General features: G+C 40.0%; 1 protein-coding gene across 1 annotated transcript in view; it reads right to left on the bottom strand.

The window, feature by feature from the left end:
- Positions 1–21,188, bottom strand: part of SORCS2 (sortilin related VPS10 domain containing receptor 2) — a 1,789,666-nt gene that overhangs the window by 605,479 nt on the left and 1,162,999 nt on the right. The window contains exon 4 of the mRNA XM_053704165.1: positions 5,311–5,469. Coding sequence (XP_053560140.1) covers positions 5,311–5,469 — 159 coding nt within the window. The remainder of the gene's footprint in view (positions 1–5,310; positions 5,470–21,188) is intronic.

Genomic DNA, 21,188 nt, shown 5'->3' with positions numbered 1-21,188 from the left:
TATGGCCCGGTTGCCACCTGGTAGTAGCTTCTTTCTGCCCAATTGTGCTTTTCACAGAGGAAAACTTTCCTGTAGTATATCAGTCTGATCCCACCAACATGGTCAGTCCAGCCCCGAAATACCAGGCAATTCTCCTCTGAACAAGGAACATGACAACCCCAGACGATCGTTTCGGCCTCCTTTGGGCCTTGTCAGTGAGGTGCAGCCATATCCCTCTAAGCACATTGGGCAAGGAGTCCACGTCTGGTTTCCCCATCACCCTTAGGGAGACTATCCCCAGGGTCATATTTACATATGCAAAACAGAATGAGAAGCAGTCTGCCAGGAACGAACAGCAGCATCAGCAGCTTGTTCTATGGCCCGGTTGCCACCTGGTAGTAGCTTCTTTCTGCCCAATTGTGCTTTTCACAGAGGAAAACTTTCCTGTAGTATATCAGTCTGATCCCGCCAACATGGTCAGTCCAGCCCCAAAATACCAGGCAATTCTCCTCTGAACAAGGAACATGACAACCCTAGACGATCGTTTTGGCCTCCTTTGGGCCTCGTCAGTGAGGTGCAGCCATATCCCTCTAAGCACATTGGGCAAGGAGTCCACGTCTGGTTTCCCCCATCACCCTTAGGGAGACTATCCCCAGGGTCATATTTACATATGCAAAACAGAATGAGAAGCAGTCTGCCAGGAACGAACAGCAGCATCAATAGCTTGTTCTATGGCCCGGTTGCCACCTGGTAGTAGCTTCTTTCTGCCCAATTGTGCTTTTCACAGAGGAAAACTTTCCTGTAGTATATCAGTCTGATCCCGCCAACATGGTCAGTCCAGCCCCGAAATACCAGGCAATTCTCCTCTGAACAAGGAACATGACAACCCCAGACGATCGTTTCGGCCTCCTTTGGGCCTCGTCAGTGAGGTGCAGCCATATCCCTCTAAGCACATTGGGCAAGGAGTCCACGTCTGGTTTCCCCCATCACCCTTAGGGAGACTATCCCCAGGGTCATATTTACATATGCAAAACAGAATGAGAAGCAGTCTGCCAGGAACGAACAGCAGCATCAGTAGCTTGTTCTATGGCCCGGTTGCCACCTGGTAGTAGCTTCTTTCTGCGCAATTGTGCTTTTCACAGAGGAAAACTTTCCTGTAGTATATCAGTCTGATCCCGCCAACATGGTCAGTCCAGCCCCGAAATACCAGGCAATTCTCCTCTGAACAAGGAACATGACAACCCCAGACGATCGTTTCGGCCTCCTTTGGGCCTTGTCAGTGAGGTGCAGCCATATCCCTCTAAGCACATTGGGCAAGGAGTCCACGTCTGGTTTCCCCATCACCCTTAGGGAGACTATCCCCAGGGTCATATTTACATATGCAAAACAGAATGAGAAGCAGTCTGCCAGGAACGAACAGCAGCATCAATAGCTTGTTCTATGGCCCGGTTGCCACCTGGTAGTAGCTTCTTTCTGCCCAATTGTGCTTTTCACAGAGGAAAACTTTCCTGTAGTATATCAGTCTGATCCCGCCAACATGGTCAGTCCAGCCCCAAAATACCAGGCAATTCTCCTCTGAACAAGGAGCATGACAACCCCAGACCCCCTGACAGCCAAAAAAAAGCCACTTGACAAAATGGGTTTTCATTACATTTAATTCAAAATATTATTTGTAAAGATGATAGTGATTTCTGATTGACTGAAATAACATTGTCAAGTTGCTCCTAGGCAAGGTACAGGGGGTGTTTTTGTGGCACCAATGTATTTGCAAGCATAAGATAAATGGGTTAATTTGAAATGGGTTCAGATTTGAAACGCTCAAGAAAGGCCACGGCAAAACACTTTTCAAGTGAATTCTGATTGGTTAGAATGGACTACTATACACTGTAAATGTATCTCTTTAAGCAGCAAGTGTTTATTAGTGGGGGTGTAGGAGACAGACAATCCTGTATATATATATCTTTCTTGATCTGTATAATAACACTGGGGAATCATCAGTGGTGGTTCTAGAAATTAGAATTTGGGGAGCGCCAAAATGACGAAAGGTGGTAAAAAAAATAAAAGTTGAAAGACACAGAACACATAATATATGTGCTGTACTTCACAGCTCAATGGGGTGCTAACTGTGCATTTGCAGGTGAATAGCACCCCAGAGCAACCTAATAGAACAGCCATTGGGAATCATTGTACCAAGATGACTGACAGATACTGTCATTTACGAAAACAAAAACATCACTGTTATCTTTACAAATAATATTTTGAATTAAATCTAATGAAGACCCATTTTGTCTGCATCAAGTGGCTTTTTTTAGTGTCAGCACAGCTTTTTGTTTTCAGTCTTAACCTTAATTTAATTATTTTAAATTACAAATAGAGTCCAAAAATATTAGAAAATAAAATCATCAGAGCTTGATTTGGATAGCGCAGGTGCACTAAGGGGCTGATTCATCACGCTCCGAATGGAGCTTGATGCAGCTCTTTCCGCTGCTCCTTAACTCGTCTGCCACCTCTGAGGCGGTGGACAGCAATCCGTCCGATTGCATACGATCGAGTTGATTAACACCCCCTGTTAGTGGCCAATTGGTCATGAATCTGCAGGGGGCGGCATTGCACCAGCAGTTCACCAGAACTGCTTGTGCAATGATAAATGCAGACAGCGTATGCTGTCGGCATTTATCGATGTGCAGCGAACATGATCGCTACAGCGGATCATGTCTGTCCGCACTTTTCATAAATCGGCCCCTAAATGTCTTACATAACAGAATTGCAGTGGTTTGCTAATTTTATTAAAATTTAAGTTAAAAATACTTCACACTTACATGCATACATATTTACACATTCATACATACACATAAATACACATATATACATACACATAAATACACATATATACATACACATAAATACACATATATACATACACATGTACACATACATACAGATAAAACCACATATATACATACACATAAATACACATATATACAGTACATATACATACATGCACATAAATATACATATATACATATACATAAATACACATATATACATACACATAAATACACATATATACATACACATGTACACATACATACAGATAAAACCACATATATACATACACATAAATACACATATATACAGTACATATACATACATGCACATAAATATACATATATACATACACATAAATACACATATATACATACACATGTACACATACATACAGATAAAACCACATATATACATACACATAAATACACATATATACAGTACATATACATACATGCACATAAATATACATATATACATACACATGTACACACACAACACATAAATACACATACATACATACACAAACACATACATACACATACGCATGTACATACACATATATACATACACATGTACACACACAACACATAAATTCATATACATACAGATAAAACCACATATATACATACACATAAATACACATATATACAGTACATATACATACATGCACATAAATACACATATATACATACACATGTACACATACATACAGTTAAAACCACATATATACATACACATAAATACACATATATACAGAACATATACATACATGCACATAAATACACATATATAAATACACATGTACACACACAACACATACATACATACACATACACACATACATACACATACGCATGTACATACACTTATATACATACACATGTAGACATACATATAAATACACATACTTGATACATATACATACATACGCATGTACATACACACATAAATACACTTTTTATACATACACAGACACACACATATACACCTTTGAATGCTTGCTTGTACTGAAACTTGTCATCTACTATATTCATTTAAATCCATTTTAAAACCTTTTTGAAAATATAAATCCTTTGTTTAGATGTAATAAATAAATATAAGTTAAAAGCTTTATTTCCATATCATTCACATGCATTTTATAATGCAAATGTCCAAGCATTAATGGTTTACTCCAAAAGCACATTTTTTAGTGTTGTTTAATATTATGCTCAAACGCAACTCTTAAAGGGACGCTGAACCCAAAATAAACTTTCATGATTCAGAAAGAGAATGTCATTTAAAAAAAATCTCCAATATACTTTTATCATCAATTTTGCTTTGTTCCCTTGGTATTCTTAGTTGAAAGCTAAACCTAGAAGGTTCATATGCTAATTTCTAAGCCCTTGAAGGCCGCCTCTTCTCTCAGGGCATTTTGACAGTTTTTCACCACTAGAGGGTGTTAGTTCATGTGTGTCATATAGATAACACTGTGCTCCAGCACGTGGAGTTCCAGTGAGCTAGCTCTGATTGGCTAAAATGGATGTCTGTCAAAAAAACTGAAATAAGGGGGCAGTTTGCAGAGGCTTAGATATAAGATAATCACAGAGGTAAAACGTGTATTTATATAACTGTGTTGGTTATGCAAAACTAGGGAATGAGTAATAAAGGGATTATCTATCTTTTTAAACAATAACAATTCTGGTGTAGACTGTCCCTTTAACTGCATGCCACCTTTGCAAGAACTGCACTGTAGTAGACTATTGATGATGTATTTCCCCCAGTAACTTGCATTGCATAAAGGGTCATTAAACTGCTGGGTACCAATAAATTAGTATGGATGCTGCTCACCATGCTATTATTTTTCCTCTTGTAGCTACAGCTCTCTTCAAAGTTTTCTTTAATTTTAAACTCTTTATAAGTGCTGGATAGTGAAGCTCTGCATCTTCACACTGGGCGCCGCCATCTTGGAACTTCTGTATTCTTCTCACACAGTTTGATAGAAGCATTGCGCATTCACAGATCAGTGATATTGTTGCGTTCTTGACAAGCCTTTCTGTCAATGTCAGTTTAGTGTACACATTTTTGCAGTGGCTGCATTACTCTATTGTATTAGTTATTTGTTAAGTACATTTTTAACTGTAAAAAAAAATGCAAATATGTAAATGTTACACTTTCTATTGTTTTAGTAAATCCAAAGAGCAAGGTACAGTTGTCAAAAAAGCAGCATTGTCACTGATCTTTGAAAATGTACTGTGTCTGTCATTGGATGAAACAATACGTGAGTACAAATATGGCTGCACCCTGTATAAAGATGCTGAGCTTTACCAACTGGTTTCTGCAATAGGTTAAAATAAGAGAACAGTGATAATGTAGTTGTACCATACAGTTTAATGGCCCTTTAAAACCAACTACACTTTCTAAATATATGGGTATTTTGTAACAATTTATATTTTATATCAATTTACATATTTAAAAAGTAAAAAAAAAAAAGTCTGCTACAGTTAAAACTAATTATTAACTTACGTTGCCATTTTTGCTGTATGCAAGTACTTTGTCTTCATCTTTGGGATGAAAAATAAGCGTCTCCACAGAGAAAGTAATAATATATTTCTGGAAGGTTGCTCCTTCGTCGCTGCTTGTGAAAAGACATTGTTCAGTGACCGATGAACTGACAAGGATTATCTATAAATCAGAAAGAAAAAGAAAAATGTCATTGTTGTTTAAAGAATTACAATAAAAAACAATGAGTATAACTGTGTACTACGTATCATCACTGTGATTATTATATAAGACAAGTTTCTGAACATCATTTAATGTTATTCGAAATTAAACACTAGTCAAAAAGTATGCAAATTGATTAATCTGATACTAAATAGAGTTATTCTACTAATTACTTGGATAATAGTATGTTACTGCCTTAAAGGGGCAGAATAAACCAATTTTCATTTAAATGCATGTAATAGACACTGCTATAAAGAATAATATGCACAGATACTGATCCAGTATAAAACCTTTTAAAAACTTACTTAGACGCTCCCACTTTAGCACTGTTGATAAGATTAGCCTGGGACACCCACTGAAAGGGGCTGATAGCAGAACCCCCCCCCCTCACCTCCTACATATGAAAAGACCCATAAAACAAACAGAAGCAGTCTGTATACATCAGTATACATCTAAAACTTTGGGGCTTGGTTTGGAGTCTGAAAATCAGCACAATGTTATTTCAAAATATGCAAAACTATACATTTTTACAAAAACACACCCAGATGGGATATATAAATGGATCATCTAAAAAACATTTATGCAAGGAATAATCTAGTGTACAATGTCGATTTAATGGATCCTCTTTGTAAAAATCTATTTGTGGTGAAATGTTGGTTGTAAACAAAAATACACTGCAAAAAAAAAAAAAAACAACAACAACAAAAAGCTACATCCTCTATTGGCCCAAATGAGGAGGAGTCTTACAGATATGTACCTAGCAAGTTAACTTAAACCCTCATACAATAATAGTAAGCAGCTAATTTAACTTCTCGTTGCCCCTTCTCTCTCATCCTGGTTATGATAGTGTTTAAAAAAGCAGGCATGAGCTAAATCAAAATTACAGACTGACACAATTACCTCAAAATATATATAGTAAAATATAAACTAAAAATATTAATAATGACAAAAGCTATAATACTTAGAATGTCATACATCTAAATTACATTTTGCTGCCTTTATTACAAGAAGCAGGGGCGGAACTATCAGTTGCACCAGGGCCCAGGTGCTGAGGTGCCCATAGCAGCCAATCTATACATAAGTAAGTGCAGAATGTGTACAATCCTAATACAGGTATGGGTTGCAGATCAATCTATGTATGTCCTAGAGGTAGAGCTTAAAGCACGGCTATATAAATATACAGGGAGTGCAGAATTATTAGGCAAGTTGTATTTTTGAGGATTAATTTTATTATTGAACAACAACCATGTTCTCAATGAACCCAAAAAACTCATTAATATCAAAGCTGAATAATTTTGGAAGTAGTTTTTAGTTTGTTTTTAGTTATAGCTATTTTAGGGGGATATCTGTGTGTGCAGGTGACTATTACTGTGCATAATTATTAGGCAACTTAACAAAAAACAAATATATACCCATTTCAATTATTTATTTTTACCAGTGAAACCAATATAACATCTCAACATTCACAAATATACATTTCTGACATTCAAAAACAAAACAAAAACAAATCAGTGACCAATATAGCCACATTTCTTTGCAAGGACACTCAAAAGCCTGCCATCCATGGATTCTGTCAGTGTTTCGATCTGTTCACCATCAACATTGCGTGCAGCAGCAACCACAGCCTCCCAGACACTGTTCAGAGAGGTGTACTGTTTTCCCTCCTTGTAAATCTCACATTTGATGATGGACCACAGGTTCTCAATGGGGTTCAGATCAGGTGAACAAGGAGGCCATGTCATTAGATTTTCTTCTTTTATACCCTTTCTTGCCAGCCACGCTGTGGAGTACTTGGACGCGTGTGATGGAGCATTGTCCTGCATGAAAATCATGTTTTTCTTGAAGGATGCAGACTTCTTCCTGTACCACTGCTTGAAGAAGGTGTCTTCCAGAAACTGGCAGTAGGACTGGGAGTTGAGCTTGACTCCATCCTCAACCCGAAAAGGCCCCACAAGCTCATCTTTGATGATACCAGCCCAAACCAGTACTCCACCTCCACCTTGCTGGCGTCTGAGTCGGACTGGAGCTCTCTGCCCTTTACCAATCCAGCCACGGGCCCATCCATCTGGCCCATCAAGACTCACTCTCATTTCATCAGTCCATAAAACCTTAGAAAAATCAGTCTTGAGATATTTCTTGGCCCAGTCTTGACGTTTCAGCTTGTGTGTCTTGTTCAGTGGTGGTCGTCTTTCAGCCTTTCTTACCTTGGCCATGTCTCTGAGTATTGCACACCTTGTGCTTTTGGGCACTCCAGTGATGTTGCAGCTCTGAAATATGGCCAAACTGGTGGCAAGTGGCATCTTGGCAGCTGCATGCTTGACTTTTCTCAGTTCATGTGCAGTTTTTTTGCGCCTTGGTTTTTCCACACGCTTCTTGCGACCCTGTTGACTATTTTGAATGAAACGCTTGATTGTTCGATGAGCATGCTTCAGAAGCTTTGCAATTTTAAGAGTGCTGCATCCCTCTGCAAGATATCTCACTATTTTTGACTTTTCTGAGCCTGTCAAGTCCTTCTTTTGACCCATTTTGCCAAAGGAAAGGAAGTTGCCTAATAATTATGCACACCTGATATAGGGTGTTGATGTCATTAGACCACACCCCTTCTCATTACAGAGATGCACATCACCTAATATGCTTAATTGGTAGTAGGCTTTCGAGCCTATACAGCTTGGAGTAAGACAACATGCATAAAGAGGATGATGTGGTCAAAATACTCATTTGCCTAATAATTCTGCACTCACTGTAATACCGAAATAACGCTAGTATAATTTAAAATAGAAATTGTAATGAGAATGGAGAGAGTGAAATTAAACAACAAATTTAATAGAAACAGAGAATAAAAGAAATAATTTAACAAATTAATAAGGGACGTCTCCCTGTGAAACTTCAAATTACTATTGCTGGATGCACAAAGTATACAATGATATGTTGCAATAATATCTCAAAATAGATTATTTTAAAAACAATTATGCTACATAAACATATAGAGGCAGGTGTCCGCCATTACCAAACACAGAGCAGGATATGGGTGTTCAAGTATTGCTCGGTTCTGTTAAACCGTAGATACAAAGTACCTTGCACCTCGGATCGAGGTGAGTATGTTGAGAAGTTAATGTGACTCCTCTCGGCGGTATGAACCGCGTCTAGAAGGAGAAAATGAAGTGCGGCTCCTGCTAGCGATAAAGCTCCTCTCGGCAGTCCTTTCCGCGTCTTGGAGGAGAGGTGTGTTGCAGCTCCTGTCGGTCTGGTCACGTGTCCTCTATTACATCACAGTGACCCGATATTGTGATTGATGGAAAATTAGTATGTCACTGAATAATAAGAAAATACTGTAGCGCTACAGATGGGTAGAAACTCGGAATAACCTTGATATTCAGGGAGCCAGTATATCCCAGTGTCTTCTCAGAACACTGTCTGTCGCCTTCCCTCTTTCTTGATCAGGTTTGACTCCAAAGATTTCAGTGGATTCTCGTATAATGTAAAACAATCCGGTTAGGGTAGATAATAAAAATAATAAAAGTCAAAGTCTACGCGTTTCGTCCCAGACTGATATCATATCACATCAATCACAATATCGGGTCACTGTGATGTAATAGAGGACACGTGACCAGACCGACAGGAACTGCAACACACCTCTCCTCCAAGACGCGGAAAGGACCGCCGAGAGGAGCTATATCGCTAGCAGGAGCCGCACTTCATTTTTTCCTTCTAGACGCGGTTCATACCGCCGAGAGGAGTCACATTGACTTATCAACATACTCACTTCGATCTGAGGTGCAAGGTACTTTGTATATACGGTTAAACAGAACCGAGCAATACTTGAACACCCATATCCTGCTCTGTGTTTGGTAATGGCAGACACCTGCCTCTATATGTTTATATAGCATAATTTCTATTTTAAATTATACTAGAGTTATTTCGGTATTATATTTATATAGTCCGTGCTTTAAGCGCTACCTCTAGGACATACATTGTAATTAATTTTATAATCAGAGGGATTATATTGAGGTTAGCAGGACACATACATTTTCTAAGCGCTTTGTCTATATTTCTCTGAATTGCAGATCAATCTATGTCTATCTATCTATCTATCTATCTATCTATCTATCATATTGCCATTGCTTACTACTGAGTTACCTTTGGGGGGCTTATGATGGTTTAAATTACAAAGTTATGTGCATTTTATACATTTAGATCAATTTCTGATTGATTTCTGAAAATATTCAAACATAGTATTCTACAGAAAGAAACTGAAGACTGATTTTATAAATCCTAGTGAATTACAGATTAAAATTAATTGTGACAAATAACTATCATGGAATACAACAATGGTATAGAGCAATATTGTGGGAACAAGGGCAACAAATGCGCAGAAATGTTAGTAAATGTTACGTAACTTATTGGACACTAAATATTGTCTATGACCATTAATAGTTATTCCAAAATTGACTAAGGACTTTACTGAGCACTGTATTTCTAAAAAGTTCATTTATGTATTTTGCTTTTTTAAATTAAACCTATAAATAAGTTTACAAAGCTGTTATGAAGTATCTACCATTTGTACCAATACTATAATACAGCATTACATTAATCATGTATGAAATGGCAATAACATGAAAATAATTCTATAACTTGGCTTAAAGGGACATAAACCCCCCAAATTTTTCCTTTGTGATTCAGATAGAACATACATTTTGAAACAAATTTCCAGCATATTTCCATTATAAAATGTTCTTTATTTTTGGGTTACCATTTGCTAAAAATGCAGGGATGTAAGCTCAGGATTGTGCATGTGTCTAAAGTACTATATGGTAGCAGTTTTGCCACAATGCTATACATAAGCAAGAACACTAGATGGCAGCACTATTTCCTGTCATGCAGTGCTTCAGGTATCATGTCCAACAGACATCGCTGAATGCTGACAGGCATTGCACAAGCAGTTCTCGTGAACTGCTTGTGCAATACCGCCCCCTGCATGTCAATCAACCCAATCGTATAGGATCGGGAGGATTGATGTCCGCAGCCTCAGAGGCAGGGGACCAGTTAAGGAGCAGCGGTTTTAAGACCGCTGCTTCAAAACTGCTGTTTCAGTGATTTTGAAGGTTTGCAAGGAAACAGGGGCATCAGGGGCTATTCTGCCCTTGATAAATCAGCCTCATATAGTGCACAGTAAAAACTTAAATTATGCTTACCTGATCATTTTCTTTTCTTCAGATGCAGTCATTACTTTTGGGAATTCAGAACCTGGCCACCAGGAGGAGGCAAAGACACCCAAGCCAAAGGCTTAAATACTCGCCCCACTTCCCTCATCCCCCAGTCATTCTGCCGAGGAACACGGAACAGTAAAAGAAATACCAGGGTAAAAAGGTGCCAGAAGAACAAAAAAAGCAGATGCCCCACGGAAAAAATACAGCCGGGGAGCTGTGGACTCTTTTCATCTGAAAAAAAATGATCAGGTAAGCATAATTTAAGTTTTTCTTCATAAATGTAAAAGAGTCCACAGCTGCATTAATTACTTTTGGGAAAACAATACCCAAGCTATAGAGGACACTGAATGCAAAAAACGGGAGGTACAAGAGGCAGCCCATTATGAGGGCACCAGGCCTGAAACCCCCTACCCAACAAAATCCCACTTCGTCCGAAGCCAAGAACAACTTTGAAAAAAAAAAAGAAAAAGCCCAAGGACACTGACCTGCAGATAGTCCACAGCCTTGCTAGAGACTGCAGGAACTAGAATTGACTGAGTCAACAGCCTCCAAGAGACACCGTCCCCAGAAGTCGGTCTCCAAACAACACATCCCTTACTAAAGAAAGGGAACAAACTACTGTATTCTTCCACAAAGAAGAAAAGGCACGGAGAAAACATGATTGTACTTGTAAAGCGTGGCTAATCACCCTTAAGGGACTCAAGGCACTGCTCATTTTATCAACCTCGAAAGGAGGAAAGGCTGAGTAGACCTCACTGGCGATCGAACTTGCGACCCTCGGTTTGCTACAGTGCAGAGTAGCCACAGTGCATTATTATGCTGAGCTAGCTTCCAGCTAGCATAAGGAACTCCAGAAAAGAACTCTAAAAAGGACACAACGAGTCCTAAATAAAAACACAGAGCAAAAACTCGAGAAACCCGGGTCAGGCTAACAGAGACCCAACCAGTCTCATAGAAACAAGGGGAGGCAATGCCCAGACCCAAGAAATACAGAAACCACGGATAAGGCCGGTTGTCTGAAACAGAGGGAGGATCTTCCCCTAACAGTGCAATTGCACTCTACAAAGCAACTGAAGATGAAGGTCCCCAAGTCGCAAAAAGGTATTTCAGAATACCGAAATATTCAATATGAAACCTCGTGCAGCAAGCTCAGATAGGTCTGACGAACAACACCTGAAGCAAAAACACTGCATGCTGCAGTCATCTACGAGTGACTCTGAAACTTAAATACTTGCAGAGCAAGTAGAAAGCAGCTGAAGATAGGATCCTCCAGATTGCTAGTGTCCACTAACCAGCGGATAACATTGCAGGCTATCTAAGAGCCGCCAGTCCTTCCCACAAATCTTGAATGTGGAGAAAGGAGAAGCCTCAAAAAGGCTTACTGTACCTTGAATGCTCCGAGGGGTGAAATAGCAGAGCAACAGATCTCAGATCCTGCTCCAACACCAGACCAGCGCAAGCAACAGACATGTCTGATAGACAGGGGGACAGAAAGACTCCAACCACAAGCTCCCAGGGAATGGAAAGAAAAAGGGGGGGACTCACCAATCCCAACAGAGCTCAGGTGCCAACCCAATCCACTCCGCCAAAATAAGGCACGACCAAGGAAAACCCCATATGACCTGGAACAGAAAAAAGTGCAATAGATCCGTAGGAAGACCTGTCACAACTCTCTTAGACAGTCTCTACGTAGAGATCAATTTCCAACAGGTGGAACAGAGCCCACAGAGCAGAAGATAAGCCACCTGATCCAACCTCCTACCCACAGGGCAGGACAAAGAGAGGAAACCCCAGAGAGAGGAAACCCCAGATCATAAGGAAACTAATCTATCCCCTCCAAAGGGAAGGGCACAGATAAGAACAGCGTACATGTCCACAAGACATGAAGCCATAATATGATCAAAACACGGACCGAATGAAAATCATCCAGACACCACTGTTGACCCAACAGAGAAAAAAAACTCCCCATAGAGGAGCCCACTCCATTCGAAGGACAAGTCAGGCGTTAAAGTTTATAACCAGTACCTGAAGGTGGATGTGAACTCTGACCTACCTACTTGCAAGCCCAATGAGCTAGCCCCTATGTCGCAACATAGGTTCCATGATTAAAACTGGGTCATTCCAAACCAGTCCACCGGATCATAAGACTCCAGACATCCAAGAAGGATCCAAGACAAGATCTCCGGATCCGGGACCCAGAGTCGTCCTACAATGAACGACACCCTCAGGGAACACAAGATACCCCGTCTGAAGCAATCAGACCTCACAGGGGATGAGAACCGGGAACCCCGGAGAACGGTTACAGAACTCACTCGTAATTCTCAGCCCAAAGGAAAGAGAACACCCTTAGCCGGAGGTCAACACCCAGTAAGGTACTAAGCCGCGACAAGTCACGCAATTTCTCTAGAGCCCAAAGGCCCCAAGAGCAGCACTAAGGGAAATGAAAACGAGAACAGAGTCACACAAAAGAGAGTAGAAAGAAAGGCTAGTCTCCATAATCCCTTCAGATTAATGTTTTAGAGGACCACACCCAAGAGAGAAGAATGCAAAGCATCCCGAATCCAGGCAGAAAAACTTCCCTAAAGAAAAAGCTTGGAAAAAGAGACAACACCTCCTATCACCTCTGATATGGAGACGACTAACTCCCGAATGAAGACAGAGCTTCACGGCCTTCACTTCCTAATTAAGTGGTCAAAGCCACCAGAAAAAACGGACAAAGTCCAGAAAGTCTCAACCAAAAGGAAGAGAACCTCTAAAAGGAACAAGTCCTAAACGGACACTTCCAAAGAGACCATGAAAGGCAATACCATAAGAACAACGGTATAAAGGACCTAAATCCTCTAAACCTCCAACCCACAACAGGAAGGAACACTCTAGTTCCCGAAAAATTTGAAAACGACTGAGCATGTTGCTGCGGATCTCAACGGAGTCCCGGCCCACTACATTGAAAGGCGAATGAGGACTGAACCAATACACCATGCCCCTAAGCAACCACGGACCCTCAAGTCCACTCAGGATGCTAATTGAAGCTTGTAAAATAAAACAAGACAACCACACAATTATATTGTGATCACTAGGCGCCCCATTGGACCAACCAGACATAATAAGGCGCCACGTGTCTCAACTAGACCTCAAAGATAGAATGATTTGTACCCAGTCTGGACCAGCCTGAAACAAAGGGCCCCAGCACTGTCAAGGCCACATAGAGTCTCCCCTGATGATGGAAGGATAAAGAACACTCAGACAGACTTTTGTAAACAGTACGACCAAAAAATCGTGAGTATCAATTCCAGAGAGGAAAGTTCCCGAAGGAAACATCACACCACAACATGAGCTTTAGACCAAATAAAAATCATCCTCATCGGATGAAAATAAAAGATAAGGCAACCCGTAGGTTATCACCCAGGAAGAATGGACAGACTTGCAGGACTAGCCCAACAGGGGTCCGAGACTTCCACGCTCAGAACTGGAAAAGGATACACAAATAACAAAGACTATAAGAAGATTACTTCATCCCCTTATGTCTATGTATGCAAGCCAGTCGAAGAGTAAGACTGAGAATCCCCAGACCCATTAAATTAATTAAATTAAATGTGCCTTAGTAGGATACGAAGGTGTGCCAGTCTATAACGAAAGTCGCAACATACCTCCACCGGGACAAAAGGAAACACCAGCCACGAAGGTTGACCCCCTGAGGTCTCAGGGGCAATCGCTCCCCCAGAAGGCTGAACTGGAACAGGCGATCCTACTCCTGACGAACCCCGGTTAACGAAACACGGACACAATCGTAAGCACACTCCCGGGAGGTGCAAATGTGCCAGCGCCAAAGATATGGCCATGCAGAATCGTGTTGTAACCTCCGGTGGGAACAGGCCACATTCCCTAGAAAGGATAAGTAGTGTTTGGGTTAACTGCATGCGTAGTAAGAGTTGATGGTAGGGAACTTGTCTCGTGAGAAATAGAATTTCCAGAAACGGATGGCTCAGTAAGCCCCTGATTCCCCGATCCCAAGGAACAGAGCACTCTAAAATGGCATTCGGAACATAACTGATGGGCATGTATCACCCGGGCCAAATTCATATTCTTCGCAAGAAGAAGAGTCTGAATCAGAGACATCAGTCTCCAATAATCCTCCATAACTCGGACTCTGCCGAAAAGGCCGCGTCACTAGACATAGGCCGTTATTTTCCAAAATAGCCATGAGCCGAAGCAACACTACACAGTAGCAGGTAAAATCACATAACAAACATGATTATAAACCCCCCTGTTCAATAATCCCCCTCAGGAGATATTAACCTTTGATTCCTAGATACAAAAAGGAGCCTCACTGAGACCCTATGTTAAAGTTATCCCCGAAAGGTTGTAGCCCCTCTCGGATGAAAGTAAAATGAAACGATCTTACCGGAATCTACGCTGTGGAACAGGAACACGGCCCCTGAAGTGTGACAGATAATATCGTCGCTTCTGCCATGGACTTGAGAGTAAAAAGCAGGCAGCGAAACTCGTCAATGCTGATTGCTTATGGAGCTGTTAATATGAGTCAGGATGGTTTCGCAGAAAGACTCTCCCTGCATCTCCGGACTCTAACTTTTACCCATGCTCTCACTGAGAGGATGAGAGGACTACTTAAAACTCCAGTCCCTTGCCGAAGAGTACAATCCTCTATAAGAGACTATCGAAAACTTCTGACACTTCTCTGCCAACCTCCTGGGACGAAAGGCAAAGAATGACTGGGGGAAGTGGGAGGAGTATTTAAGCCTTTGGCTGGGGTGTCTTTGCCTCCTCCTGGTGGCCAGGTTCTGAATTCCCAAAAGTAATAAATGCAGTTGTGGACTCTTTCCATTTATGAAGAAAAAAAAATCTTCCATGAGTGAATGTTACTTATGAACATTAAAATCATATAATGTGTCCTTAAAACTATTACGTAAAAGGATTTTATTTTCCTACATAACTGAACTACCTTATTGGGTCAATGGATATAATTTTTTCTAATGTGCTAGATTGCTTGGAGCTTTCTAGATTTCTAAAACCTTGACCTTAGAAGTAAAAGTGCCAAAAATACTCTACATGCCTACACCGTGCTCACTGATTAATGTAGCAGCTCATTTTATAACCCTATTATGGACTTCAGATACTTAGCATTTCCACAGCAAAGACAGCTAAAGAAAAAAGTAAGATATTATCTCCAATGACTTTCTATGGTAAAAAATGTTTTTGCTAAAAAAAAATTTAGGAGTTAGATCTATTTAGTGTAATGTGTCTCTGGGTAGTTTCCTATTCCTTTTTTTGGTTTGAGTTAAATTAATTTCTTATGCTAAGTAGATATGTGCACAAAAGAAAAAAATGTATCAGATGAAACATTGGTCACAAAAAAAAAGTATTCTGTTTCGTATAATATTTGTTAAAGGGTCATTCAGAATGAATTTAATCCATTTGCCTGCTATTTCCTATAGAAAATGTCTTCAGGGCAGCAAAGAAGCAGCTGGACAGCTGCTACTGTTACAAGCCAGCAGTTATATATATATATATATATATATATATATATATATATATATATATATATATATATATATGTATGTAAGCATATACAAATATATTTACTGGGAACACACAGTTCCTCATAGACCGCAATGTAAAGGCACTTTTCAGTGCCGTTTTTTCTTACACACCACACCTGCCAACTTTAGCTCCCAAAAACTGTCTGGTGCAGTTATTTGAGTAAAAAATAAAGAAACTATAATTTTTATTTTTAAATAAGATATACACATCTGTATTTTAGGGGGCATTTGGGGCATATTTATAAATTTAACCAGAGATTTGATTTGATTAGCTAATTGCTACCCTGAGCTTGCTGTAGCAAAAAACAGCCACTAGTAATGGATCATGGCTGATTATTTATCGTGCACCCACAAACAGGCAAATTTGCCCATTTGGGGGCGCACAATAAATTAGCGCTCAATATATCTACGGGCATCTTGATTTTTTAACTCTTGATTAAAGTTACATGGAACCCAAAATTCTTCTTTTTCATGATTCAGACAGAGCATCCAATTTACTTCTAAAATCAATTAGTCTTCATCCTTGTGATATCCTTTATTGAATGAGCAGCAATGCAATACTGGGAGCAAGCTAAAGACATTGGTAAGCCAATGACAAGAGGTATATATGGGCTGCCACAATCAGCAGCTATATTGCAGCTCCTCAGCCTATCTAGATATACTTTTCAATAAAGGATACCAAGAGAACAAAGAAAATTAGATAACAAAGTACATTGAAAAGTTGTTTAAAATTGTATCTGGATCATGGAATAAATTTAAGGTTTCATCTCCCTTTAAATCATCGTTTGAATGCCTTATTATCTGTATATATTCCAAACTTTCGACAATATTACTCATTATTGCCAGATATCTTTCGATAATGCACTTCTTTTAGTAAAGCATTGTCTATCATATATAAAATGTACTACCATCCTGATTATTCTTTATATCTATTTGTTAATTTTTTAAACCCTACTAAATTTCAGTAACAATGTATTGCTATAAAAATACCTTGGAATCTGGTTGAAAGTAAGACTTGAAAATTAGTTTGCAGCTAAAACTTCTATTCCTACAAGCAAATATGACTAATGTTACCCTTCCAGTACTGATACAGCTGCTTAACTTGGTAATCATTCTCATTTTCCTGTAATGCAGTAGGTTTATTTGTAATAGCCCAGAAAAAGCACACCTCCAATTTTCATCACAGCTGGAGATAACGTCTGTACATTATTTGTACTTCGCTTAAAATGTAGATAGATCGTGTGCCTAGAAGATAAATGAGGTTTCTAGCACAATTGTTGTAAGCAAAAAAAGGGTTATGTATCTGCATTCTGAACAAAGAATAGCTAGAGAAAAAAATATATCTAGATACACATTATTACAGGAAAAGAATTCCAAGCTTGCAGATACCATTAAAATAATAAATTAGTGTCTTTATTTAGAGACTACCAAATGTATGGAATAAATGTAGGTGTTTAACACAATCTTCTGTAAATAATGATTTCTGAACTTTGGCTGGTATTTTCATTGCGTTCGCATTGCTGGGAAGCATTGCGCTCACTAGATCGCACTTCCATAGGCTCCAATGGGAGTCTTGTTCTCATGCCGTCACACAGCATGAGAAGCATGCATTTTGAGGGCATTTGGAGCACTTTTGGTTAATTTTATGAGCACTAGTAATGGCTGGTTATTTATCGCATGCCTGCAAACGGGAGAATTTGGCCATTTGCGGGCGCACAATAAATTAGCGCTCAACTTGTAATCTAGCCCTTTGTAATCCAAAGACCAAACGTACACAATTAATGACAAACAAAATGGCGATTTTACGGTTTTAGTAATTACATCACAGGTTTTGAAATATCCTTTTTTATAGTGTGCAGTAATGTTAGTAAGTAAAGTGTGCAATTTACCTGTTCTGCTCCAAAACCATTCCAATATGTGTGTGTCTCTTTAACCCCTTTACTGTGTATGACAGCATGTGGTTGTTGCCATCCATACAAGGAGTTAAGTCTAAAAGACATAAAAACACAAGGGAATCCCTGACTCAAGGGAAGTACTTTTATAAACCATACTAAAAATGTGCACTTACAATATTAAAATTCATAAAGGCTTTGCAATCACACATTGTGAACCTGCTTTCTCCGGTGACAGTAATGCCGTATTGTCATGTCACTTTCCAAGGATTCACTGCATTCGCAAATTGCTTTCCCACACTAGACATTGGAATCATTGCAGGGAATCACCAGGTGGTTGCAGTGAATCATTGGAAAGTGACGAGACTATTCTGCATTACGGCCACCGGAGAAACCAAGGCCTAGATTTAGAGTTCGGCGGTAGCCGTCAAAACCAGCGTTAGAGGCTCCTAACGCTGGTTTTGGGCGCCCGCTTGTATTTGGAGTCAGTGATTAAAGGGTCTAACGCTCACTTTTCAGCCGCGACTTTTCCATACCGCAGATCCCCCTACGCCATTTGCGTAGCCTATCTTTTCAATGGGATCTTTCTAACGCTGGTATTTAGAGTCGTTTCTGCAGTGAGCGTTAGAGCTCTAACGACAAGATTCCAGCCGCCTGAAAATAGCAGGAGTTAAGAGCTTTCTGGCTAACGCCGGTTTATAAAGCTCTTAACTACTGTACCCTAAAGTACACTAACACCCATAAACTACCTATGTACCCCTAAACCGAGGTCCCCCCACACCGCCGCCACTCGATTAAAATTTTTAACCCCTAATCTGCCGACCGCCACCTACGTTATATTTATGTACCCCTAATCTGCTGCCCCTAACCCCGCCGACCCCTGTATTATATTTATTCACCCCTAACCTGCCCCCCACAACGTCGCCGCCAGCTACTTACAATAATTAACCCCTAATCTTCCGACCGCAAATCGCCGCCACCTACGTTATCCCTATGTACCCCTAATCTGCTGCCCCTAACACCGCCGACCCCTATATTATATTTATTAACCCCTAATCTGCCCCCCTCAACGTCGCCGACACCTGCCTACACTTATTAACCCCTAATCTGCCAAGCGGACCGCACCGCTACTATAATAAAGTTATTAACCCCTAATCCGCCTCACTAACCCTATCATAAATAGTATTAACCCCTAATCTGCCCTCCCTAACATCGCCGACACCTACCTTCAATTATTAACCCCTAATCTGCCGACCGGAGCTCACCGCTATTCTAATAAATGTATTAACCCCTAAAGCTAAGTCTAACCCTAACACTAACACCCCCCTAAGTTAAATATAATTTTTATCTAACGAAATAAATTAACTCTTATTAAATAAATTATTCCTATTTAAAGCTAAATACTTACCTGTAAAATAAATCCTAATATAGCTACAATATAAATAATAATTATATTATAGCTATTTTAGGATTAATATTTATTTTACAGGCAACTTTGTATTTATTTTAACCAGGTACAATAGCTATTAAATAGTTAAGAACTATTTAATAGTTACCTAGTTAAAATAATTACAAATTTACCTGTAAAATAAATCCTAACCTAAGATATAATTAAACCTAACACTACCCTATCAATAAAATAATTAAATAAACTACCTACAATTACCTACAATTAACCTAACACTACACTATCAATAAATTAATTAAACACAATTGCTACAAATAAATACAATTAAATAAACTATCTAAAGTACAAAAAATAAAAAAGAACTAAGTTACAGAAAATAAAAAAATATTTACAAACATAAGAAAAATATTACAACAATTTTAAAATAATTACACCTACTCTAAGCCCCCTAATAAAATAACAAAGCCCCCCAAAATAAAAAATTCCCTACCCTATTCTAAATTAAAAAAGTTACAAGCTCTTTTACCTTACCAGCCCTGAACAGGGCCCTTTGCGGGGCATGCCCCAAGAATTTCAGCTCTTTTGCCTGTAAAAAAAAACATACAATACCCCCCCCCCCAACATTAAAACCCACCACCCACATACCCCTAATCTAACCCAAACCCCCCTTAAATAAACCTAACACTAAGCCCCTGAAGATCTTCCTACCTTGTCTTCACCATCCAGGTATCACCGATCCGTCCTGGCTCCAAGATCTTCATCCAACCCAAGGGGGGGTTGGCGATCCATAATCCGGTGCTGAAGAGGTCCAGAAGAGGCTCCAAAGTCTTCCTCTTATCCGGCAAGAAGAGGACATCCGGACCGGCAAACATCTTCTCCAAGCGGCATCTTCGATCTTCTTCCATCCGGTGCGGAGCGGGTCCATCTTGAAGCAGGCGACGCGGATCCATCCTCTTCTTCCGATGTCTCCCGACTAATGACGGTTCCTTTAAGGGACGTCATCCAAGATGGCGTCCCTCGAATTCCGATTGGCTGATAGGATTCTATCAGCCAATCGGAATTAAGGTAGGAATTTTCTGATTGGCTGATGGAATCAGCCAATCAGAATCTAGTTCAATCCGATTGGCCGATCCAATCAGCCAATCAGATTGAGATTGCATTCTATTGGCTGATCGGAACAGCCAATAGAATGCGAGCTCAATCTGATTGGCTGATTGGATCAGCCAATCGGATTGAACTTGATTCTGATTGGCTGATTCCATCAGCCAATCAGAAAATTCCTACCTTAATTCCGATTGGCTGATAGAATCCTATCAGCCAATCGGAATTCGAGGGACGCCATCTTGGATGACGTCCCTTAAAGGAACCGTCATTAGTCGGGAGACATCGGAAGAAGAGGATGGATCCGCGTCGCCTGCTTCAAGATGGACCCTCTCCGCACCGGATGGAAGAAGATCGAAGATGCCGCTTGGAGAAGATGTTTGCCGGTCCGGATGTCCTCTTCTTGCCGGATAGGAGGAAGACTTTGGAGCACCGGATTATGGATCGCCAACCCTCGCTTGGGTTGGATGAAGATCTTGGAGCCAGGACGGATCGGTGATACCTGGATGGTGAA

Source organism: Bombina bombina, chromosome 2 (genome assembly GCF_027579735.1).
Source record: "Bombina bombina isolate aBomBom1 chromosome 2, aBomBom1.pri, whole genome shotgun sequence".
NCBI lineage: Eukaryota > Metazoa > Chordata > Amphibia > Anura > Bombinatoridae > Bombina > Bombina bombina.
This window is presented reverse-complemented; position numbering and strand designations above follow the sequence as displayed.